Source organism: Nerophis lumbriciformis, linkage group LG17 (genome assembly GCF_033978685.3).
Source record: "Nerophis lumbriciformis linkage group LG17, RoL_Nlum_v2.1, whole genome shotgun sequence".
NCBI lineage: Eukaryota > Metazoa > Chordata > Actinopteri > Syngnathiformes > Syngnathidae > Nerophis > Nerophis lumbriciformis.
Genome location: NC_084564.2, coordinates 13,815,001 through 13,841,419, shown reverse-complemented (window position 1 = coordinate 13,841,419; position 26,419 = coordinate 13,815,001). Strand labels below are relative to the sequence as shown.

At 40.7% G+C, this 26,419-nt stretch overlaps 2 protein-coding genes across 4 annotated transcripts in view; one reads left to right on the top strand and one right to left on the bottom strand.

Moving 5' to 3' along the window:
• Positions 1–1,990: 1,990 nt before the first annotated feature.
• trmt9b (tRNA methyltransferase 9B) lies at positions 1,991–18,193 on the top strand. The gene is made up of 4 exons (XM_061972531.1): positions 1,991–2,277; positions 9,430–9,614; positions 12,034–12,207; positions 16,611–18,193. The coding sequence occupies exons 2-4, from the start codon at positions 9,458–9,460 to the stop codon at positions 17,489–17,491; spliced, it is 1,212 nt and encodes a 403-aa protein (XP_061828515.1). The 5' UTR covers positions 1,991–2,277; positions 9,430–9,457; the 3' UTR covers positions 17,492–18,193.
• The window catches only part of hdac12 (histone deacetylase 12), a 20,986-nt gene continuing 6,659 nt past the window's right edge, over positions 12,093–26,419 (bottom strand). Inside the window, exons 4-9 of one of the 3 annotated variants that reach the window (XR_009816592.1) lie at positions 26,348–26,419; positions 22,178–22,328; positions 21,992–22,108; positions 21,777–21,919; positions 21,616–21,702; positions 12,102–12,239 (exon numbers count right to left, since the gene is read on the bottom strand). The exon at positions 26,348–26,419 is cut by the window's right edge and continues 125 nt beyond it. Coding sequence is in view for 2 of the 3 variants with exons in the window: in XM_061972532.2 (XP_061828516.1) it covers positions 21,679–21,702; positions 21,777–21,919; positions 21,992–22,108; positions 22,178–22,328; positions 26,348–26,419 (507 nt within the window). In the remaining variant the exon portion in view is untranslated. Of the gene's footprint in view, positions 12,240–19,866; positions 21,703–21,776; positions 21,920–21,991; positions 22,109–22,177; positions 22,329–26,347 lie in introns of those variants that run through there. The other 2 variants (XM_061972533.1, XM_061972532.2) reach the window with 2 other exon arrangements.

The window sequence follows — 26,419 nt, the reverse complement described above, 5'->3', positions numbered from 1 at the left end:
GCAGCGGTGGCCACGACCGGGAATCATTTTTAGTGATTTAACCCCCAATTCCAACCCTTAATGCTGAGTGCCAAGCAGGGAGGTAATGGGTCTCATTTTTATAGTCTTTGGTATGACTCGGCCGGGGTTTGAACTCACAACCTACCGATCTCAGGGCGGACACTCTAACCCAGACCTGGGCAAATTAAGGCCCGGGGGCCACATGCGGCCCGTTAAGCCTTTCAAACTGGCCCGCCGGGCGTTCCCAAATAATTTGTTTATATCTGTAAGATGGAAAGTGTAGCTGCCATTATGATGTGCAGTGATGTTTTCTAATGACCGTAAGTCTTGAACTATACAAAGTATTTCTATGGTTGGAATCTGTGCTTTTGTATGATATTTTAGTGACTAGTGTTGTCCTGATACCAATATTATTTCAATACTTTTCGGTACTTTTCTAAATAAAGGGGACCAGAAAAAATTGCATTATTGGCTTTATTTTAACGAAAAATCTTTGGGTGCAGCGGACCGGTACTTTTCAAAGGCGGTATGGTACCGAATATGATTCATTAGTATTGCGGTACTATACTAATACCCGTATACCGTGCAACCCTACTAGTTACTATGGTAATCTACGTCACAGCAGGTCAGACGAGGCACCAAGCAGTGTGGGTGTAGCTTGACTGTAAAATATGCCGATTGAGAGGGGGTGTGACGTTCATATGTTCTCAATATTCAGGGTTTTATCGTTAATAGAAAAATGTACAATTCCATTCCGTTTTTAAGGCGGTCTGTCATAACATTTTTAGCATTCAATCTGACTTTATTGTGAGGTTTTGTATTAGTGTTCCGAAAAAATAGATATACCGGCCCCCAGACACATTTTTTTTCTCTAAATTTGGCCACCGATTTAAAATAATTGCCCAGGCCTGCTCTAACCACTAGGCCACTGAGTAGGTCAAAGTATGTTGCATTGGCCGGGAAGCTGAACCTGATGCGCCTGCAAAAATTGGTGCTTTTTCATGCATGTCAAACGCATGTCAAGGGGGAGATAATAATAACCAAAGCCATTTCATTCAATAGGCCCTTTGCAGCTTTTTGCTGCTCGGTCCCTAAAATATTTTTTTTTATGACTGATACCCTTATAGGTCCCTGGGACCAAACCTGAGGGGAGCCAAAAGGTTAAAATAAAATCTATATAATGTATTGTGTTTAAAAAATGAAACATATCAAAATGGCCCCCCCGCATGCTTGGATTTTTCAGTGTGCGGCTCTCAGTAGAGCAAAATTTGGACACCCCTGCATTGGACTGCTGCAGATGTACTGAATGTACATCATGTCTTCAGAGTCCTTGGCCTTTCTTTCAGGGGTTTTCTTCACTATGACAGATGGTTATTGGCTTTTTTTTTAAAATCACAGTGTGCAGATCAATCTGGTGGCTGCTGATGGTCCTTGAAGGGCATCATAATGTAGGACATTTGATGTGACACACTCTAAATAATCAACCTACTCCTCATATATTTATGTTAGCTGTATTGTGACAACAAACAACTAAAACATTTAAAAATAAAATTGTATGTTGCAAACTAAGAACCACAATGTGTGCCAGCAGGTCATTATTTACTGGAAAACATTTTTGGGTGGGGGGTATTTATATGCGTTAAGAGCGTATTGTTTATTGTAGTTGTCACGTGAGGCGGAGAGCCAATCAGACGCGAGATCTGGTAGTCCGCCTGTACACGAATCAGCCTTGTCAAGAATGCTCAGTAAGGGCAGAGCACGACCTTGTCATCTTTCAAAATAAGTGTGCGTCGCAGACAATAATGTGCTACTATGCGGGGATGTTAGCATTAAATATTTATACTAGAATAATAAAATACTCTTTAAACCACTTCCGAATGAACAATTCAACGTATTGGGATGTGACATTCAATAAGGGAGCTGCCGCCGGATTTTATTGTGTCATCCACACCGGAAGTAACTCTCCGCACCTTCCCGCGGGCTTCACAGGTGTTCGCTTCAAGCTTGTAACGATGAAGATGATGGCAACGAAGCAGTCCGGCGGCTCGTTCGCATCGGGCGGTCGCGCACAAAGGTGGCGACCACTGGTTTCTCCGCTCGATTGAGGTGTAAAAAAAAAAGAAAAAGAAAAAAAATGTGCCCGGTGCCTCCCTGGGGAGCCGGTGCGTGGCCGCCCGGTGGAAGCGCCATCAATTAGGGAGCGGGAAGTTCACCTCCAGCGACCCCCCCCAAAAAAGCCACCTGCCATTGCACGACGCATCTTTAAAGCCCTTCACGGTAGGTAGAAGCTTTATCGTTTTTTTTAAAATGTTGCAATAGGTTCGACCTGTGAAGCTGCAATACAACACTGGTGCAGTGTGCGACACATGTGGGGACCGAGTGAATGTGTGCAACTTTAGGGTCCTAACCTGTGGATGGGATTCACTTGAATACAAATAGAAATTTTGCAATATATTTTTTTGCATCTGTTTGATTAATCTAGCTTTGATCAAGTGTCTTCTCCCAGAGGACACCACGCCATTGACAAGATCTTAAGTTTAAACAAGTTGAGTCATGACTTCCAGCCTCCATTGGACGGATAAACCTGTTTGTCTGCGGTGGAGCGCCTTTTAACGACTGCTTAGAGCATGACTATGCAGCCCAGGATGTTCAATCATGAGTGACAATAATGGTGTTAGAGCACCGCTGAGGTTTGACCTCTGCATCGGCGGCCCGGCAGAACACAGTCCATTCATTTCCAGTCTCTGCTCATTAGTTGACTAAGGCGGCCTCTCTGCTGCCGATTACATAATGAGCACCTCTCTGTAGTGAGGAGGAGGGGGACACTCGGCAACCGTGAAGGAGGCCCGATCACGGCGTTACATAAGGGATGTTTTCCTTCCACTTGGATGAGACGATGCAGGCAGGCCCAGAGGAGAGAGCGCCGCATCCGTCGGCCATCGGTTTACAACCGGGAATTGTTGGCCTTGCATGCACTTTGAGTGTTTAATGTTCCAAAGCGCCCAAGGACGTGTCCCGTCTCTGGTGACGGCGTGACCTCATCAGCAGACATGCACGCCGCTTCATTTGGTCGCGGCAATAACAAATGTGCCAATAGATGGCTGAAAGGATAAACCTGCAGCTGTGTGTTTACAGTTAGATTCCTATTGATGGAAACGTCAATAAGAACCAAAGGCGACTTGCAGATTGCCTCAGATAGAAGCGACCATGAAGACAATTTGAAGTTAATAGTAGGCCTTTGGCAATAAGGATGTAACGATATCAAAATTCCACGGTAAGATATTATCACGATGTTGAAGGGGAACTGCAGGTTTTTGGAATTGTGCCTATCGTTCACAATTATCATGAAAGACATAACGACAAATTTATTTTTTTAATGCATTCTAAATATTGAATACATGCGATCAAAAACTTCAGAATACCTCCATTAAGGTTTTGTATATTTATATATTTATTAGGGTTGTACGGTATACCGGTATTAGTGTAGTACCGCGATACTAATGAATCATATTCGGTACTAAACCGCCTCTGAAAAGTACCGGTCCCCCACCCCCCCCGCGCCCCCGTCGCCGTCGTCACGTCGTGTCATTGCTGGTTTACGAGCAGACGAGCATGTTCGGCAGCGCACAATCACGGAGTACTTGCAAGCAGACACAGTGTGTAGACAGAAAAGGGAGAACGGACGCATTTTGGCTTAAAAACTAACGATATAGGTGAAGTTATAACACAGACGCCCTCAGGAAGAAGTGCTTTAAGACACGGCTAGCGAGCTAGCGGTTAAAGTCCAGCCGCTGTCGGCAGTGTTTTAACTACTTCTAAATCACTAATCCTCGCCTCCATGGCGACAAATAAAGTACGTTTCTTACAAGTATCATCCTTGCAGGACAAGGAATAGCTAAACATGCTTCACTACACACCGCAGCTCACCGGCGTAAAATTGTAAACAAACGCCATTGGTGGATCTACACCTGACATCCACTGTAATGATACCAAGTACAGTAGCGTATCTAGTCGATACTACTATGATTACGTCGATATTCTTTTGGCATCACAACATCTTCTTTCTTAAATGTATATTACCGGTATGTTTATAAACTCAGGAAATATGTCCCTGGACACATGAGGACTTTGAATATGACCAATGTGTGATTCTGTAACTACTTGGTATCAGATTGATACCTAAATTTGTGGTATCATCCAAAACTAATGTCAAGTATCCAAACAACAGAAGAATAAGTGATTATTACATTTTAACAGAAGTGTAGGTAGAACATGTTAAAAGAGAAAGTAAGCAGATATTAACAGTAAATGAACAAGTAGATTAATAATTCATTTTCTACCACTTGTCCTTAACAATGTTGACAAAATAATAGAATGATAAATGACACAATATGTTACTGCATATGTCAGCAGACTAATTAGGAGCCTTTGTTTGTCTTGTATGTTCACTATTTTATTTAAGGACAAACTTGCAATAAGAAACATATGTTTAATGTACCCTAAAATAAAAAAATTAAAAAAAGCCAATAATGCAATTTTTTGTGGTCCCCTTTAGTTAGAAAAGTACCGAAAAGTATCAAAATAATTTTAGTACTGGTACCAAAATATTGGTATCGGGACAACACTAATATATATATATATATATATATATATATATATATATATATATATATATATATATATATATGTGTGTGTGTGTGTGTGTAATGTAGTAACCGGCACATTTATAATAATATGTAATATTTATGTATTTTGATCAATTCTTAGCATACGCAGCACATTCATTTCCAGAACATATCACAACGTTCGCTTTGTCCCCCACTACATCACTGATTATTACTCACTGCAGAATTCATGAGAGCCAACAAATATAATAAAACATCCCTTACTGTACAAGGTCTGCTGTCATTAGAATGCAGATCGCTAGGATGTTCGTATTTTCCAATTGAGATGAAGAATGACTCATAATCCTCGCAAAGAAAAGGGGGGTGGAACCAAGCCTCTTTTTGTGTCGTTCTTGCCAATTTCCGGGTCTAAATTGGCTGTCAGTGTACTGACTTGTTGGATTACGTCCTCATCCTTCTACTATCCAGGTGAGAGGCATGATTTATTATCTAGAATAAAGTTTGATGAGCAAGGAAACGTGGAAGCAGCTCACCACTCGATGTCAACATAGGCACACGATAGTTAGTTTGCGTTAGCGCTTATAAATAACAATATCACTAATACTTGGTTAATATTCAAATCACGAAATGTAAATTGAGTATTTTGGCGGTTTTTTAAGTTTTTTTTTTATTGGGTTTTATGGGCGGACTAGAGGACCTCCCATTGGCTCCGCTGTAAGCAGACTTTTATTTGTGTTTATTTACGAGTAAGAATGCATTAAAAACATTACATCTGTCGTCATGTCTTTCATAACGATTGTGAACGATAGGCAAAATTCCAAAAAAAAGTGCAGTTCTCCTTTAAAGCCACGGTACGATATTATTGTGGAATTGTCCCCCCAAAAAGACTTCAAAATGCCATAGTGTGTACAATGAAGGAGCGTGAATTTTTAGGATAAGCACACTTACTGTGTTGCTCAAATGTTTTATTGTATTTATTACTACAAACTTAATTCTTTAGTGCAAATAACTGCGTAAACATCCTCTGTTTCAAGCAAATATATGACAATTTAACTTCTGATAATGCAAATACTTAAGAAAATTGATGTTTAGCTTTGCTGGTTTCAAATATATTTTCCGGGTGGTGGTTTATCAAGTAGCTTGTAATATTTCCGCCCTTGTGCAGAGTTCGCGCTCCGTCCAGACGCTTTCCCTGAGTGGCGGTGCACTGTGAGGACTGTTAGTATGCAGACCTCCGCCAAACAGGTTATGTTTTTGCCAGGGTTTGTTAGTTAGCAACATTACTCAAAATCTTATGGATGAACTTTGATGAAATGTTCAGGAAATGTCCATAAAATACAACTCTTTATCTACTCTGATTAAACTTATTCCGCATGCTTCCTCCTTTTCTCCCTTTTACTGCATTCCACGCCCTCACCTTCCGGTCTTGCCCTCTGGTCCCGCGCTGCGCAGAAGATTATGGGATATTTAATTTATTTTTACACCGGCCGATGCAAAAGCACCAGAAAAAAAGTTTCCGTTTGATACCGTCGGACGTCACAGCGTTATTGTGATGATTTTGAATCCACAATACAGGTACACCCCTACTGGGCAATATGTCTGAAAACTGTATCACGATATGAGTGTTATATATCGATCGATAGGCCGAGAGATATGTCTGAAAATTGTATCACGATATACATTCTTTATATCAGTCGATATTGATAATTGATATTTTTCATGACCTATGGAAAAATATAATAAATGTTAACATTTTTATTTCAAATGTTAATGTAAAATATATCATGTATAATGTCTCTTTATACATGTTCAAAATAAACCTAAACCAACCAACCAATGTAACCTTCCTCTAATTATAATCCCCTCAGCTATCACGGCAGAAGGGAAAATAAATGTCAACACAAACATGGAAAACATCCATCTATCCATCCATTTTCTACCGCGTATCCCTTTCGTGGTCACGTGGGGGTGCTGGAGCCTATCCCAGCTACAATCGGGCGGAAGGCGAGGTACATTCTGGACTAGGGATGTCCCGATCCGATATTTGGATCGGATCGGCTGCCGATATTTGCCAAAAATTGCGTATCGGCAAGGCATGGGAAAATGCCCATCCAGATCCAGTTTTTAAAAAAACTCCGATCCGTGTTTTCCAACGCACCGATTTAAATAATACATTCCACTTTTCTGCTGCTCCGTAATTTCCGTTCCGCATTTTCCAGCACACCTTCAACACATCCACACGTCTGTGAATTCTCACGCAGTTGCTTTTAGCTGCTGGCATTACACGACAGGCTCTTCTCACTCTTTCCTGTGTCTCCCTCTCACAGGCAGCAAGTGCACCTTCTTACACACGTCACATACTGTCACGTCATACGTCACATACGTATACGTCCTCCCCGAGCAGAGAGGTAGCAGCATGGCTAACGTTAGCTGTGATGCTAGCGCAGCCGTGCGAGCAACGCTCCCTCTTAGGTGCTCGCCTGTGCAATTGCGCACTGTTTAAGCGTCCTCTGTGCATAGCAAATCTATGCCACGCACAAAATCAAATTAAAAAATAAGCGCATAACAATTTTCGACACACGGACACGATAGAGAAAACAGTTTTCGTCATCATTGTTCAAATATTGTGACGTCTGTCGAGACGCTTATCTCCATTTGGTGCCACACGTCCACACCATCAAAATGCTGAAGCAAAAATTTCCACATCAACACCGTATGAAAAAATTTGTGATATTTTTAGTTGTGATTTCCTTCTCTGCATGAAAGTTTAAAAGTAGCATATATTAATGCAGTATGAAGAAGAATGTTTTAATGTAGACATGCAAGCCTTGAAAGAAAATTTTGAAAATCAAGACTACATTTCCTGCAAATGGGTGCATTTCTTCCCTATATTTTAACTTTAGATTTATTCTCATATCAAACTCTTTTGGCTGTCTTTTTGACACTTACATCCGGCGCCCCCCTCCACACCCTGGATTGTAAATAATGTAAATAATTCAATGTGATTATCTTGTGTGATGACTGTATTATGATGATAGTATATATCTGTATCATGAATCTATTTAAGTGGACCCCGACTTAAACAAGTTGAAAAACTTATTGGGGTGTTACCATTTAGTGGTCAATTGTACGGGATATGTACTTCACTGTGCAACCTACTAATAAAAGTCTCAATCAATCAATCAAAACACATAGAATCATCATACTGCTGTGATTATATGCATCAAGTGTTCATTCAAGGCAAAGGCAAAATATCGAGATACATATCGTGTATCGCAATATGGCCTTAAAATATCTCAATATTAAAAAAAGGCCATATCGCCCAGCCCTAGTTCGATGATGCCATTTCTGTTTGTCATGTAAAATTTTGTCTATTTTGTGTTTATCCTTGAATAAACAGGTCAGTTTCTTGTTACCAACCATTGTGTATTATTCAAACTCCCCTAATTCAGCTAGCTAGTTGTTATCAAGAGTACTAAAACCCTTTTCAACATGATTCTGACAACTAAGTAGGCTAAATAACTTTAAACTTTAATACATGCTCGGATAGGCCAGTATCGGTCAGTATCGGTATCGGATCGGAAGTGCAAAAACAATATCGGTATCGGATCGGAAGTGCAAAAACCTGGATCGGGACATCCCTAAACACAAGCATGGAAAACATCCATCCATCCATCCATTTTCTACCGCTTATCCCTTTCGTGGTCGCGGGGGGTGCTTGAGCCTATCTCAGCTACAATCGGGCGGAAGGCGGCGTACACTCTGGACAAGTCGCCACCTCATCACACACAATCAAACAAAATTCTAAAATCACATTGAACACTTAACAATAACCTCTTCAAATGAAGGTGCAAAAATAAGGAATACGTAAGAAATGCTTGATGAAATGTGACAAAATAGTGCAAAGTGTGAAAATGTAAACATAGAGAAACCTAAACGACTTCAAGGATGAGCGCAGCTAAGGTGGTGTGGCCTTCGGTCTGACAACGGTCTGTTTTAAAAAATCCAAAAAACTGCCGTACTGTCAAGGTGACTTTTCCAGTTTTATCCACAATTTATTTGCTCTTTGCAGCACTCATTTTTACTTTTCTCTTCTCTCTCATGCAAAGAATCAACTGCGAGACAAGAAGATTGCGCAACCAAACTTGATAGCTGATATTGTTACATTATTGACTCGTTGGCGTGTTGCTGTTTCTTCCAACAAAGAAAAAAATACCAACGTTTTATCGAACACATTTTTTATTGATATTGATTACGTGTCTATAGCGATATATATTGATATAGTGCCACTGTTTGTGGGATGCTTTGTAGTTGTCTACTACCATGCAGATTGTTTTTTTGCGAAGGAAGCCACTAAGATCTATCCAATAAGGAAGACAGGAGGCTTTGTGGTTCTGTCCAAATGTAGTAATGTGTGATGGAGGGTCCTGCAGTGCTAATGCAATAAAGCTGCAACTCTATCCGCAGCTTTGAATCTCCTCCACAGCCTCAGCCAAGGTAGTGGAAAGTGGTTGTGATTGCAAAAATGTCAGCCAATGCTGTAAATCTGCCACTGAGTCTTGTAAGAAGCTACAGACATCTCCTTTTTAACAAAAGCTCATATTTTAATACAAGCAGGATTTCTGCAGTGACCTTTTCTTTTTTCTTTTCTTTTTTTGACATCAGCGTCCCTCCTTGCCACCTTGGCGTTAATTGCAGTTCATACACCCCCCTGCCCCCTCCCCCCGCTGCAGGCGACTGATGACATTTTAAACGTGGCCGCCTCCATTAAACAAAGTGCTACATCCTCATTCCCTCCTCACAGGCGTGATGCTGCGAGACGACGACGACTCATGATGGAGGAGGCTGCCAGCCGGCTGGAGCGAGACCATGTGCACAGTGTCTACGACAAGATCGCCCCCTACTTCAACGACAGCCGCTACAAGGCCTGGCCCAAGGTCCGACAGTTCCTGCTGGACCAGCCGCCGGGTAGCATCGTCGCCGACATAGGTGGGTAATTTGAGAGCTAATTTATCACAGCGTTCTAACGTTAGATGGACAGGTTATCCGATAATCTGCGTTGATATTTGATATTTTGACGTATGTCGGTATTAGGGCTGGACGATATAGCTGTAAACTGTAAACTGATATACCGTATTTTTCGGAGTATAAGTCGCACCGGAGTATAAGTCGCAACTGCCGAAAATGCATAATAAAGAAGGAAAAAAACATATATAAGTCGCACTGGAGTATAAGTCGCATTTTTGGGGGAAATGTATTTGATAAAAGCCAACACCAAGAATAGACATTTGAAAAGCAATTTAAAATAAATAAAGAATAGTGAACAACAGGCTGAATAAGTGTACGTTATATGAGGCATAAATAACCAACTGAGAATGCGCCTGGTATGTTAACGTCACATATTATGGTAAGAGTCATTCAAATAACTATAACATATAGAACATGCTATACGTTTACCAAACAATCTGTCACTCCTAATCGCTAAATCCCATGAAATCTTATAGGTCTAGTCTCTTACGTGAATGAGCTAAATAATATTATTTGATATTTTACGGTAATGTGTTAATAATTTCACACATAAGTCGCTCCTGAGTATAAGTCGCACCCCCGGCCAAACTATGAAAAAAACTGCGACTTATAGTCCGAAAAATACGGTAAGTGTTTAATATATCGTTAGTGATCTAAACATAGAGAAACCTGAGAATAACTATTTTCTGCAGGTTTAGTGCCCGTGTCCTGGGAAAATGTGCGAGCCGTAAAAATGAGCGACAACGCTAGTGAGCATGCCCACGCATACGCATCAAAGCTTCCACGGAAAAAAATAACAATAGCCATTAAAGTAAAAAAACGTTGATAGATTGTGGTTATGTTTAGCATTTTAGCAGGATACAAACCAAAACAAAATAAACTTTGGTTATGCAGCCATGTTTGTTCATGCAAATAAACCTTGCTTCAACACTTCCTGTTTCTTCCGACGTTGAAAAGAAAATGTATCTAACGTTCTATCGAATGCATTTTTTGATATTAATTACGTGTGTATCGGAATATATATATATATATATATATATATATATATATATATACACAGTATAGAAATATGATCAGCCTTTTTTTTTTATCGGTATCTGCTTTTTTTTTTTTTTTAACATCTACACCAGCAGATACAATATATTCAAAAATGATACCAGTATTTATATTAAAAAAAAAAAGAAAAAGAAAAAGTGAAGTTGATTGTAACAACCCAGTGCTCGAGTACCAGCCCTTTTTTACCCTGCATGAAAAAATTGTGCCCTTTTTGCTGCAGCCATTTTTAAAAACAATTAATTAAATAATAAAAATGACTCTCATTGTCAATGATTCTCCCCAATTGCGTTTTGATATGTAATAGGCCATTTATTTGAGTTCTTGTGAGATTTCTTGCCCGGTCTGCTTAGCTGCGTTTACTCATACGAGTAGCAGCCCCCCCACCCTCCGACTTGCCACTTTCCCTCTTTCAGTGCTGATTGTCTACAGTACGTCTCCTGTTTTTGCTGGGAAATCCAGTTTTTGTCCTTCTTTCCTGGCATCTTCCCGGTCTGGTCCCGCTTTGTTTGTTTTCGCTACTGCAACAATCCAGCCTCCGTCCGCAACACTCATGTTTTGTGATTCAGTCAAATAATGCAACAGGGGTGAAAAGGCGACAGAAAAAACATCTCTTCCAAAAATACAAACTGTAAATATCTTGACAAATATATTAAATATGTATTATATAAGTAAAGAAGAGCAGGCAGCAGCTCACACATTCTCATACTTTCTGTAACATCCAGAAAGAAATGTCAGCCAGCTGGAAACATGTCTCAACTTTAAGCGATGTTTTTATTTCAATTTTCGCAATATTTTACAATATAACCTTACAATGAATCAAATCCATAAACTCCTATAAAATTGTGATTGAGTGGATGGCAAGTTCTTATGGTGTAGATATTTTTTGTTAAAGTCCAGGCAAAAAAACAACTAATTGATTTGAAAAATCCCATATTATTACCAGTTTACCAGGAGATTTACATATTGTATAATACAAATGTTGATGCTCCTCTGACCAGCAGCAGACACATATAATAAAATGTGTGAAATTCCTCTGACGAGGTTTGTTGCAAAATCAACCACAACATTAGCTTCGCATTAAACATTATGTCGCTACTGGTCCCATGTTTTCAATTTTTTTTTTTTAATAAACAACCTAAAGCCTTTTCCAGCAGTTTACCGACTTATAGTGGTATTATTTTTGATAACTTTTAACTGCAAATGTATATCGGCTCAAAATATCTGTTATCGGCCTTCTTGACTACTGATAATTGGTATCGGCCCTGAAAAAACCATACTGGTTGATCTCTATTTAAAATGTCTTGGTTTCATGGATCGTCTGCAGGCTGCGGTAATGGCAAGTACCTCGACATCAACAAGGAGGTGTTCAAGCTGGGCTGCGATGTCTGTCGCCCCCTGGTGGACATCGCCTGGAGTCGAGGGCACGAGGTCCAGATGTGCGACGGGCTCCACTTGCCTTACAGAGACGGCTGCTTCGACGCGGTGCTCTCCATTGCAGGTGACGACTGTACCGCTTTGATATTGTCAATGCTGCAATCGAGCAAAGTAGGAGGAAGTAAATATGTTAAGGGTTAAAAAGCATGTCTGACATCTATCAGTACTAGGTCTGCAGAAATAATCACATTTTAATCACAAATTTAGCTACCACAAATAAATTAGGGTGACAGTTTGTGATATTAACATTTAAATCAAGCACTTTCACAACCTGCGGCGGCTCATATGGAAGCGGCCCACGCCATAGGCCATTGTGCATGAGCACAGAGCTCCATGACCACCTCACTGGCGAGCAGTACACTTTTTCCCGGGCTGCTGCAGTCACTTCCGTAGAGTCCTCGATGTGCGTTAAAGACCGTATTGCACAACACGCTGTTTTGCCTGTCTCTTTGGAGTCCCACTAGCAGGGCTAGCAGCTCCCCATCATGCTAAATAAAGTCTGGAGACACTTTTCCGTCGAGTGGAATTCATGCATCCCCTGAATCTGTGCATGTGTATGAAGTAAGGGAATGCAGAAATATAATTGTGCATTGAATTAATCTTTCACGCGAGTACAATAGTTAGGCTATATTTTTGTATTTCGTCATTTGAAATTAGGGATACACAGAAGTCCAAAACCAAAAATGAGGAAACTAATTAACCACACTATGGCCACTAAACCCCCCCACTAATCTTAAGATTTTCATTCATATTTTGCACTCATAATGCATCATTTTATAATATTGTTTAATGATATGCTTGCTTTATAAATACAAAATGTGTTGTAATAACTAACAAGACAGTGTACATTAAAAAAATAATTAAATAAAGATAAAATACAAAAAGAACATCAGGATAGGACTAAGTTTTAGTACTATTTAACTGAACCGTTTTGGGGGTCATATTTTCAGAAAGCTAAGGACCAGGGGGCAGGACATGTACATACCTTAAGTAAGTCTTACAATTTTGTACATGTGATTTAAGATTTCCACATTTTTATCTAGAGATGTCCGATAATATCGGACTGCCGATATTATCGGCCGATAAATGCTTTAAAATGTAATATCGGAAATGATCGGTATCGGTTTCAAAAAGTAAAATGTATGACTTTTTAAAACGCCGCCGCCTTTGCGTGCCGGCCCAGTCACATAATATCTACGGCTTTTCACACACACAAGTGAATGCCATGCATACTTGGTCAACAGCCATACAGGTCACACTGAGGGTGGCCGTATAAACAACTTTAAAACTGTTACAAATATGCGCCACACTGTGAACCCAGACCAAACAAGAATGACAAACACATTTCGGGAGAACATCCGCACCGTAACACAACAGAACAAATACCCAGAACCCCTTGCAGCACTAACTCTTCCGGGAGGCTACAATATACACTCCCCGCCCCCCACACACACACACCTCAACCTCCCCATACTCTCTCAGGGAGAGCATGTCCCAAATTCCAAGCTGCTGTTTTGAGGCATGTTAGAAAAAATAATGCACTTTGTGACTTCAATAATAAATTTGGCAGTGCCATGTTGGCATTTTTTTTCCATAACTTGAGTTGATTTATTTTGGAAAACCTTGTTACATTGTTTAATGCATCCAGCGGGGCATCAAAACAAAATTAGGCATAATAATGTGTTAATTCCACGACTGTATATATCGGTATCGGTTGATATCGGTATTGGTAATTAAGAGTTGGACAATATCGGAATATCGGCAAAAAAGCCATTATCGGACATTTCTATTTTTATCAAATCAAATAGATAATACTGTATAGTCAAAAAGTCAAATTTTATGCGAGATCTGGAGAGGAGCGCTGTGCTATTTTTAAGAACAGACTTTAAAGACACATAAGTCATAATCTTCTGTATGACAGGTGTGTTTTAAGGACCTACTGTAAAAAATACAAATGTTTTATTAAGTATTCTGCTGCCAAAAAGTCAGCAAATACATTTTGACTACTATCCAACGGTCCTTGTGGGCCGGAGTTGGCCCTCGTTAAAAAGTTCTGCGTGACGTACCTGAAGAAGCTCTGAATCGGCTTTGTCTCACCTCTAGAATTTAGTGCTGTCTTCATTCTTGTCAAGTCTATATATAAATCAGAGCCCAAGTATTTGCTAGGTTACCAACGATCGATGCGTTTTTTCTTCTTTGGCCGTCTTCAATGCCGCTCCGATCGCACTTAATATGAGACATTCCTACAATGTGTACTTATTATTTTCGTAATTGGATTGACAAACTTGAGTATTGTATATCCTCACAAAAATGTCACAATCCGAGAGGTTTTTAAGTGAGCAGTAGACGAGTGTAGTTTCCGGGAGTCTTCCGCAGAATCGGGAAGAGTTGGCAGCTATGTCACTCTCGCCTTGCGCAGCAGCCCAGCTCGCACTTCCCCTCCTTGAAAGCCCTCTTGATATTTCCACATTGCACATTTTTGCAGAGCGCTGATATTTTGCGAATACATTATAGTACGTCCACATAACAAACACGTTGCCTCCACTCCAGACAATCGCATGCTTTTTCCTTGCGTCATCAAAACATTCTGTTTCGGCAGTGCTATTTCGGCGATGTTTTTTGACCAATAGACGAAAATGCAATTTTGGGCCAAAATCGGTCTAAATTTCGGTGCTTCACTATTTAATATACAGTGGAATCTCAATGTCCGAACTTAATTGGTTATTGAACACGGTTTGTAAATCTAAAAGTTTTTATAGTGAAGTTAATTACTCTGTAAGAAAAAAATGTAACTATAAATAATGGGTCCCAGCCTTGACAAACGTCCATATTTTTGTGAAGGTTTGAACACAATATAAAGTGCTATACAGTACTGTATATCGAACAAACACTACAAGTCTCTTTATTAACAAGCCAAAACGGCAAGCTGAACTGTCCTGCATGCGCTGCTGCCAACACGCGCACACACACAGAAGTCCCTTTGGTGCTCTCACAAATGATCAGAAATCACAAAAATTCTTAATTGTAACAACCATATTGATGCAATAGTAAACATTTTAAAAGGTAAAATCCACTTACATTACATTATCTTTACCAAAGGTCCTCTTGTGAGCTGCTCTTTTGGCTCACGAGAGGAGAGAAACGAGCAGAGGGAGTGAAGGGAGGGCGTTCTGTGTGTGTACCGTTGGAAGAGGCACAGTTGAACATAAGGTAGTCTTCTCCGCTGCTCTGAAATAACTTCGCTTTGGCATATTTTTCCAGAAGTCAGTTCTCATCACAATTAAAAACTTACTATGGTACGAAGCCGGCTTCCTCAATCTCTTCAACACGAGCAAGAACAAAATGGCTGCCAGCGGGACACAAAACCAATGAATGAAGCGTTTGTATAGAGAGGCACATTTGGCACGATTTAAAGGTTCGTAAACAGAAAAGTTTGCAAACAGAAGCGTTCGTAAATGGAGGTTCCATTGTATGTTTAACACTGTATATTTGAAACCGGTATGCTAAAAGCTGATAAGGTTTCTGGAATGTTATGCAAGTTCCCCTCAAAGCCGAGCTCTGCCTCACTGATGATTAATAATTAATACATGATTGTTCTGTTGATCGATTGGCTTGTATCAATACAATGATGCAATACCCTGTTTTAAAGCAACAAACAGCTCCGGGCATGATTACTTTAAAGCCGGACTGTTTTGCTGCCTAAACAGGCTGCTGTAGATAACAGATGTATAAAGTACTAGTACTATAATGCATTTAAATCAGTCTTCAACCATACGGCCAGGACTCATTGTTGGGCCGCCAAAAAAGTCAGTTTCTCAGCTAGGGTCCAAATGGGCCGCAGCGGTACTCAGTTGTAATACACTTTTATACCACTTGTGGCAGTAACGACTATAGCAAACAGAAGAAGTCTTGAGGTAGTCATATAGAAGTTTTTTAAGCGCAAAAATTATGACTAAAGGGGTGATGCTGTATTTTCACTTTCACTTTAAGAAACAATCATTTTTTAGTTTTATCTATTTTAGTACAACATACAGTAATTGTATGTAAATTTATTTTTCGTCGTGTATTTGAGTCCCTTCTAATGCAATATATTTGGTTAGTACTTATTTTTCTAATCAGCCTGACTCAAGCCTAAGATTTATGTGTTAAATAATCTTTGTGATTAACACATGGTTTCATATTATTTGACAAGGTTGTAAACTGTAAGTAGGTCAGATGAAATTATTGAATACAATTAAAATTAAGAGTAAGATTATTAATTCAGTGTTAATATATGAATGGGCATATCTGTAGTGGAAAAGTTGGGCCCTGAGGTGAAAAAGGTTAAGAACCCCTGATTTAAATGACAGACTTTTGACTGGTACTGTTCAACATTTTTTTTTAAAGTAGTACAAATGCTAAGGCTTAAACAGCTTGTTCCGACTAACATGTGTTAGTTAACCAGACAAATGACTATTTCTGTCACAGTAATCCACCATTTGTCCACCAAAGAACGTCGTATCCGAGCAATAAAAGAGATGGCTCGCACGCTCCGAGCGGGGGGACGCATCATGATCTACGTGTGGGCCATGGAGCAGAAGCGTCGCAAATTTGAGAAGCAGGACATCTTTGTTCCGTGGAACCCCAATCCTCTTTCGCCCTCCGCTTTCAAACCCAGACGGAGGGCAGCGGCACAGAGCGTGAGCGAGCCCATAGACGGCGGAGACAAGCACAGGAAGGTCAGAAGCACATCCTCGGTGGCCGACGAGGAGCTCGCTGGCGCCACGCCTGCGCAGAGCACGCACAGACTCTGGTTCTTCTCCCGTTCCCTGGACTCTGTGTTCGACTTCGGAAGCTTGTCCATCTCCCGTTCTTCCTCCAGAGAGCTCAGCACTTTATCGCCCACGAGTGTGGAGAACGAGGGCTTCACGGCGGGGCTGCGGGGGCGAGGACGAGGCCTCATCAAGCAGTTCTCCAGCTTCTTCTCTCCTCCGTCCGTCGTCGGTTCCGAGGAGGACGTCTTCGACTCGGGCACAGATCTGCACAAGGAGCCCAAAAGTCCCATCGTGAAGGAGAAGCGCAGCGTCTCTTTGGCGCAGGAGTGCGGCTCTCTGGCGCTGCCCGATCTCGTCCCTTTCCAGAGGGAGCACCTGAGAGAGGCTGACGAGGGAGGGAATGAGGAGCAGCAGGAAAGCACACCGAGTCCTCAGGTGGACGGCTCCTGCCTAAGGTACTATCACGTCTTCAGGGAGGGCGAGCTGGCCGAGCTGATCAAGAATCACGTGGAGGAACTCCACGTCCACCACACCTACTTCGATCACGCCAACTGGTGCGTGGTGGCTGAGAAAGTAGAGCCGTGGATAATCTGATTCTTCTTGGATTGTGTTCGTTCTATTGGCCTGCCTCTGAGTTTTAGCACAGTTTTTACTTCACTGGTTGGTGTATGATTCCTGAAATCACCACCGTGGAGGTTTTAAGTCTTAAAAATTACTCCGTGGCTGCAACGCACGACTGTTCACTTTTTTAAATTGTCTTTGGCATCTTACTTTGTGTGGACGGTGTGCAGCAGATTGTGGCGTGTTTAAAGTGTTCATTCCGGTAGAGTACGACAACACTGTCTGGTAGCAATCCACAGTAGTGTGCGTCACGGTAGTGTTTTTTTTTTAATATCCTGCAAGAGAATCAACATCCTCTTTGGACTTTAATAAGCCAAAGTTTGGAACACCTTAATGCTTTGTTTTTAAACTTTTTATTTTTGTCGTTTTATCGTGAAGTCTGTGTGGTTTACAGCTGCATGTACGAGGAGATATGGTTCTCTCCAATAAACGCTCAATGTCGCCGTCTTGTGTACTCGCGTGTGGTATGTGTAGAAGTAGAACATAGCGGTGGACTGCCTCATATACTGTGAATAAACATTGCACTGTACCACAAGTATGTCGCTGCTTGACGCCAACTATTAATAGACTTTGAAAAACTTGAAACATCGAGCCAAGGAGGTGTTTTCTTTGTTTGTGTGACAATCCTGTAAATGGGTGTTTTTTTCATTTTATTAAACGTTTTTGTTCATGACATCCTTTGTTGTGTATTGCGTTATTAGTAGTCAGGCTGTTCTAAATGTTAATAAGGTAGTATGTAGGTTGTTAAAAGCACACTGCTCTTAAAGGAAAACTGCACTTTTTGGGGGGAATTTTGCCTTTCATTCACAATCCCTGTAAGACAAGAACACGTTTTTCTTTTTTTCATCCATCCATTCATCTTCTTCCGCTTATCCGAGGTCGGGTCGCGGGGGCAGCAGCCTAAGCAGGGAAGCCCAGACTTCCCTCTCCCCAGTCACTTCGTCCAGCTCCTCCCGGGGGATCCTGAGGCGTTCCCAGGCCAGCCGGGAGAGATAGTCTTCCCAACGTGTCCTGGGTCTTCCCTGTGGCCTCCTACCGGTCGGACGTGCCCGAAACACCTCCCTAGGGAGGCGTTCGGGTGGCATCCTGACCAGATGCCCGAACCACCTCATCTGGCTCCTCTTGATGTGGAGGAGCAGCGGCTTTACTTTGATCTCCTCCCGGATGACAGAGCTTCTCACCCTATCTCTAAGGGAGAGCCCCGCCACCCGGCGGAGGAAACTCATTTCGGCCGCTTGTACCCGTGATCTTGTCCTTTCGGTCATGACCCAAAGCTCATGACCATAGGTGAGGATGGGAACGTAGATCGACCGGTAAATCGAGAGCTTTGCCTTCTGGCTCAGCTCCTTCTTCACCACAACGGATCGATACAGCGTCCGCATTACTGAAGACGCCGCACCGATCCACCGATTTTTCTTTTTTTATGCATTCTAATTTGTAAAATACAGTAAGTATGAGGTGGCTAACAATGCAGCTAATGGAGTACACTATTGCGCCCAAAAATCAACAATACTCCATTTACATCTTGTGACCTGAATATTGACCAAGTATTAGCAATATTGTTATTAGAAGTGCTAACGCAAAAAAAATACTTTTAGTGGGACCGTGATCAGAGCTAACTAGCTTATGCAGTAACAATGGTGACATATTGAGCCGGTGAGATGCTGCATTGCCTCTGAGTTGGTGAAATTCTAGATTATAAATCATGCCTCTCACCTGGATAGTAGAAGGTTGTAGCCATAAACTTAGTAGTTGGTAAACTTTGACTTTCAATTTAGACATGAAGATAGCGAGAAAGACACAGAAAAAAACACTTGTTTGCATCCACTTTTTTTTTTTTTACCTTTGTGAGGATTATGATTACTTCTTCGTTTTCGTGTTCTTGTCTTACAAAAGGATTGTGAATGATAGGCAACATTTAAAAAACAGTGCAGTTCCCCCTCAAAACTGATACAACAATCAATTAGCTGCTTTTACAAAGTAAGCTGTGTGATCGCCCCCTGGTGCTCACATCTTTGTTTAAACAATAGACAAGTTTAAATTAAAGTTCACATAAGGGTGAAATTATACAAAACCCATACGCAGGGTCATAATGAGGTTGAATTACTGCTTCAGTTATAACTCGGGGGGACTTGATCTGATATTAATCGATATTTAAAAAAACAAAAAAAACAAGTACCCGTATTTTTCGGACTATAAGTCGCGTTTTTTTTTTCATAGTTTGGCCGGGGGTGCGACTTATACTCAGGAGGGACTTGTGTGAAATTATTAACACATTACCGTAAAATATCAAATAATATTATTTAGCTTATTCACGTAAGAGACTAGACGTATAAGATTTCATGGGATTTAGCGATTAGGAGTGACAGATTGTTTGGTAAACGTATAGCATGTTCTATATGTTATAGTTATTTGAATGACTCTTACCATAATATGTTACGTTAACATACCAGGCACGTTCTCAGTTGGTTATTTATGCCTCATATAATGTACACTTATTCAGCCTGTTGTTCACTATTCTTTATTTATTTTAAATTGCCTTTCAAATGTCTATTCTTGGTGTTGGGATTTATCAAATAATTTCCCCAAAAAATGCGACTTATACTCCAGTGCGACTTATATATGTTTTTTTCCTTCTTTATTATGCATTTTCGGCCGGTGCGACTTATACTCCGGAGCGACTTATACTCCGAAAAATACGGTACTGGATGATTATGGCTTGCGTGTAAAATAAATTATAAACAAATAAACAAGCAGTCTTGAGGCGTCTTTACTTGTGCTGGACAGTCAATTAACATTTAAATGTCCTCCAATAAGCACATATGGTTGGTCTTTTCTTCGACTTTAGATAAACATAGTAGACCATAGACTACTAGGAGCTAGCAGCTACATAACTTAACACACAATTGCACATAAGCTAGACATACGTATTTGAACAATATTGCAGTCAAAAACACATTTGTCAATATAAACAAGTATTAAATATAGTTGCATATTACTTACACATACAGTCTACAAGGCAGAAGTTATTAAAAAGTATCCAGTACCAAATCTGCCCACATCATTCAATTTACTGTCATGAGTGAAGTGAATTGTGAGGTGAATTATATTTATATAGCGCTTTTCTCTAGTGACTCAAAGCACTTTACATAGTGAAACCCAATATCTAAGTTACATTTAAACCTGTGTGGGTGGCACTGGGAGCAGGTGGGTAAAGTGTCTTGCCCAAGGACACAACGGCAGTGACTAGGATGGCGGAAACGGGGATCGAACCTGCAACCCTCAAGTTACTGGTACGGCCACTCTACCAACCGAGCTATACCGCCCCAAGCTTAACTTACTGAATTATTTTGGCCACTCCGTCTCCCCAAAAAAACAAATTACCAATCCACTTCAATTTAAAGACAAAATACATAGGTTAAATCATTTCATACCTACCATTGTTCTCTATTTGACTAACTTCACTAGATCAAACCTTTTCTAACAGTCCACACTACGAAACGAAAGTATGTATGATTCGTGCTGATCCGATCAACATCTGTATCAGTCAACACTCAAGGCTTTAATATCGGTATCTAAAGGGAATGAAAATCTATTGGGACACCCCTCTAATTATAACGTAGGTGTGCTATGTGCAAACAACACGAGAAAGTGGCAAGTGTGTAAGAAGTTGTTGAAAATATTAAACGTGCATAACGTTTTTTTGTCAAAATGTAGAAAGTTGCATTCTTTATTAATTTATCTTATGATGAATGGGTAATACTTGTATAGCGCTTTTCTACCTTTAAGGTACTCAAAGCGCTTTGACACTATTTCCACATTCACACACTGATGGCGGGAGCTGCCATGCAAGGTGCTAACCACGACCCATCAAGAGCAAAGGTGAAGTGTCTTGCTCAAGGACACAACGGACGTGACTAGGATGGTAGAAGCTGGGGATTGAACCAGGAACCCTCAGGTTGCTGGCACGGCCCAACCAAGTCTTGGCATTTTCTCGTGCCATTTCCATTTAAAATATATCCATTCAACATATATTATAGTCACTTCAACTCACAATTTGGCCAGGGTATGAATAATATAGGCTATATTATTCAAACCTGTATAAACTGTAAGACCGGATAAATCCTAAATGCTGACGATCCATTTTTAGTGCTCAAGATTTACATCCCGCGCTCCCTCCAAATCTGAAACATGGAGATTGCTGAGGTAAGACAAAGATAAGAAACATGTCATGTGACTACTCCAATGTCTGGTTCACCTGAGTCGCCGCTCGGTGGACAATGGAGTGTCTGAGGGCCAGCTTGTCGATGTCTGGCGAGTACCCTCCCCCGATGACGGCTGCCATGGGGATGCCTCTGCTCAGCACTGTCTTCATCACGTACAGATCCCGCTCATATAGCCCTGCAGACACCACCAGAGTCCACAAAAAGAGCTATGAGTGAGGTTTGTGAGTCATTTGCGAGTCACTCAAACCTCGGTCAGTCAGGTGGAGTCTTCCCAGTTCATCTTCGCAGTGAGGGTCCACGCCGGCGTCGTACAGCACCAGATCTGGCCGGAAAGACTCCAGCAACCAAGGAAGGTGAGCCTCCACTGTATTGCAAAAGGTATAAATTGAACAATTATTTATTGCGCTGTGGTTGGAAGAATGTCTTGTGTTACCTGTGGCGAGATACTCCTTGTCCTCCAGGCCATCCTCAACGCTGACATCGAGGTCACCGTGTTGTTTGCGGAGAGGAAAGTTTTTGCCACAATGCACCGAGAAGGTGAAGACACATGGCTCGTCCTGGAAGATGAAAGCGGTGCCGTCACCCTGCCAGAAATGGAAAGGTGAAACATCTTGTAGGGTTAAAATGGACAAAAGTCTTGAGACACAGCCCTTAAATAATCAAGCAAGGCTTTGATTTGTTAGGGCATGCCGGACTATAAGCCACTACTTTTTTCCTTCACTTTGTACCCTGTGGCATATTTATTGATTTTTCTTCGCGGCTAATTTATTGACTTTTCTTCGCTACAATGGCGATAATAAAAATCGTAAATACACCGAGTGGGTGTTTTATTGTTTGTGCTATGGCGCCATCTCCTGAACAAGTTCGCTCAATGCACGTGCTGCTTCCATTTACAGGTAGTGATTTTTTTTCCCCCCAATCGGAGTTCCGTTCATCAATAGCGTTTCTACTTGTATGAATTCTTCATTTATCACTCCAAGCAACGTTTGTAAGTATCACTACAACGGTTTATACTTACTAAACCGTTCCATGTGTGATGTCTGTAGGATTGTTTTCATGCATATTTGTACACACAATCAGAATGTAATGACGCTAACACGTTTACGAGTGTTTAGAGAGGGGAATTGATAAGATTTATCCGCATCCGATTGCACTTGCGATTCTGCTGAATGATTCAGTTCCTTAAAGCAGTGTTTTTCAACCACTGTGCCGCGGTGTCGTGAGATACAGTCTGGTGTGCCGTGGGAGATGATCTAATTTCACCTATTTGGGTTAAAAATATTTTTTGCAAACCAGTAATTATAGTCTGCAAACGATGTGTTGTTGTTGAGTGTCGGTGCTGTCTAGAGCTCGGCAGAGTAACCGTGTAATACTCTTCCATATCAGTAGGTGGCAGCAGGTAGCTAATTGCTTTGTAGATGTCGGAAACAGCGGGAGGCAGCATGCAGGTAAAAAGGTGTCTAATGCTTAAACCAAAAATAAACAAAAGGTGAGTGCCCCTAAAAAAAGGCATTGAAGCTTAGGGAAGGCTATGCAGAACTAAACTAAAACTGAACTGGCTACAAAGTAAACAAAAACATAATGCTGGACGACAGCAAAGACTTACTGTGGAGCAAAGACGGCGTCCACAAAGTACATCCGAACATGACATGACAATCAACAATGTCCCCACAAAGGATAAAAACAACTAAAATCTTCTTGATTGCTAAAACAAAGTAGATGCGGGAAACTTTGCTCAAAGGAAGACATGAAACTGCTATAGGAAAATACCAAAAAAGAGAAAAACCCATTAAAATAGGAGCGCAAAACAAGAACTAAAACACTATACACAGGAAAACAGCAAAAAACTCCAGATAAGTCAGGGTGTGACGTGACAGGTGGTGACAGTACACCTACTTTGAGACAAGAGCTAAATTGATGCATGCTTGGTTCTGCTTTAAAGTCATACCCAACAATTGTGACATCGACTTTTTACTGTCAACTGAGTTTCGTTTTTTAATGATGTCTGCTGGTGGTGTGCCTCCGCATTTTTTCAACGCAAAAAATGTGCCTTGGCTCAAAAAAGGTTGAAAAACACTGCCTTAAAGGTTCTTTCATTGATTATTATTTGGGGAAAACGAGGAAAAAAAGGTGAATTAGCCTCAATTTAGTTTAGTTTAGAGGTAACATGACCCTAGAAAGCCTTCAGTGAGGTCACATCTTAGAAATAAAAAAGGTACTTTTTGTAAACAAATGAAATAAATTTATATTTTTCTGTAAAATTCAACTAAATAAATCATGTGAAAATTACACACACATTTAACATTTTGTAACATGTGATATTAAATTATTACTGGTAAAGTGAGATATGTCAAGCCTTTATTGGTTATAATTTTGACGATTGTGGCTTACAGTTTATGAAAACCTTGGAATGAAAATCGCAGAAAATGTGGGGATTGAAAAAGGGTAAGCCAAGATCATCAAAATGATCATTGACATACCTCACTTTGCATGTAGTAAGTTAATATCACATAATAGTTTCACAGTTGAAGGTCATTGCTGACATGAATGGACTTGTACATCATATTAAAATGTTTTGGGTTTCACTTGTATAATATAATGACAGAGAAAATCTAGTCGGGGGAAAACAAGCAACTTTTCTCTAACTACAATTGAACATTCACCTAGAGAAAATTAAAGACAAAAGTAGTTTTTTCCCCCGCTTTTTAACATGTAAAAATCATCTCGTTCTTGGTGGCTGGCAATGCAGCTAATGGGACCAATCAATTCTACCACTAAATCACTTTAAAAATGCATTCAAAAACCGTCACCAATACTTAATTTACGTTCGGTAAAATGTATAATAACCAAACTGTAGCAACATTGTTATTGTAAGAGCGAACATTGAGGAACTCTTTTTCTAGCGTAGTAATACATCAGCGTGCTACGTGAGCATGAAACGCGTGAGTTTGTAATGCACAACACTGCAATAGGACACCAAGCTGTACTGACTGAAAAACATGAACAATTATATCACAGTATCTGTAAAGTGTTAGCCCACGTTTCATGCTTTGTTTGTACACAGCTAGCTCGACAGCGTATGTACTGTAGTTGTACGGTGATGTGCTGCATGCATCATGATCAATAGTATAGGGACTCACTCAATGGACAATTGTGCGTTTGGTCAAGCTGGCCGGGGGTGGGACGGGGGGAGGGACGTTTCCAGGTGATTTGGGTACTCCATTAATTCGGCATAGCTTGGCTAAAAAGTTCCAGTTTTGCAGCATGACCATGTCACACTCTCTCGGCTTCCATTTGCTCCAACGTTCCAGCCTCTTCTATCGCTACTATAAGCAGCACGACTTCCTCCGTATATTTAGTTTCAAGAATATAAGGTTATGAATCCTCATTTGTCCAAAAATAGTCGTCTTTGTTGTCTGCTACCAAATCTGTCATGATTAGAAAAAACACTCGCGTTTGTTTCAGGGAGTAGGCACAAATGTGTTGCAGGAAGTCGGTGAACTGCTATGGAAACGGAAATAAATGCATAAATGCAGAATTAGTTCCGGTTGTGCATAAAATGACCAAAATACGGTAAGTTTTGAACATATTACATATTGTTATGAACGTGTCTGTTACTACATTATATACATACTTGCGGCAGCAAACGTTGAGAAGTTGTTTTAGAAGGTTTTGAAGGCTACAACGGAGGCTCCCTTAGCCCCATCTTCCAAGCGTTTATCAACTTTAAAATTCTAAAAAATAAAATAAAAAGACGTGTGTTCTTGTCTTTCATAATGATTGTGAACGTGAGGCTAAATTCCCAAATAAATGCAGTTCCCCTTGAACAAATAATAGCGCTAACAGGATAGGCAGTGTTAGTACCTGTTGTGTTCAGATGACGTCGAAAACGCGACTTTCATTTATAATTATTGCATGGTCTGTGTTCAAATGTTTCAGCACATTGCTCGCATGTCCTCCTCTTGATGAAATAGCAGCCTTATAATTATTACAAGTAGTGCTATTGCAATCTTTTCCTGTATAATGTTAGTGTTTGTGTTTCTGGGCATGGCCATTTTGAAATTCGACATCTACTACGCAGTACGCACGTTGCATAATGATGTCATCTTCAGCCGGAATGTGGTATTTTTCGTCCCTATGGTAGAATAAAAATGCCTTAAAATTGGCCTCTATTCTGCTAGAAGACGATGGACAATGAATGCAACCTGTGTTATTATTGCACTCTCACACATATATCATCATTACTGATGTTGTGAGATGCAGGCTTGAAGAGAGAGAGTGAAGGAGCGTTTGTGCACGAGGCACTCACACATGTCAAGTTAAGTTTCAGTTTCAAGTCCTATTAAATCTTCAATTTGAGTCGCCTCATAATTTTTGACAGCCTTAGAACCAAAAAATCTGGGACAACTAAATCTAGTACATTTAGTTGTCCAGAATCTTAATTTTGTGTTCAGAAAAGGCTATTTTCTGTTGCCCACAAAACGAGCCATGCTTGGAAGAGTTTGGCGTGGAAGAACCCCATCAGGCTCCACCTTTTAACTCCCTGTACGTGTAAAAGCCACGTGTCCCAATACTTTTGTCCAAGCATTTTTGAGGACTCTACCTGATGCACGTCCAGATCCACAATGAGAACCTTCTTCTTTCGCGAGGGGCCGCTCGCCAGGTGCCGTGCTGC

What these genes read in the sequence shown, in the direction of transcription:
- trmt9b (XM_061972531.1), top strand. Translation starts at nt 9,458, where the DNA reads ATGATGGAGGAGGCTGCCAGCCGGCTGGAGCGAGACCATGTGCACAGT. An exon ending in TAGCATCGTCGCCGACATAG is followed by an intron (nt 9,615 to 12,033) that starts GTGGGTAATTTG and finishes GATCGTCTGCAG; the next exon opens with GCTGCGGTAATGGCAAGTAC. An exon ending in CGCGGTGCTCTCCATTGCAG is followed by an intron (nt 12,208 to 16,610) that starts GTGACGACTGTA and finishes TTTCTGTCACAG; the next exon opens with TAATCCACCATTTGTCCACC.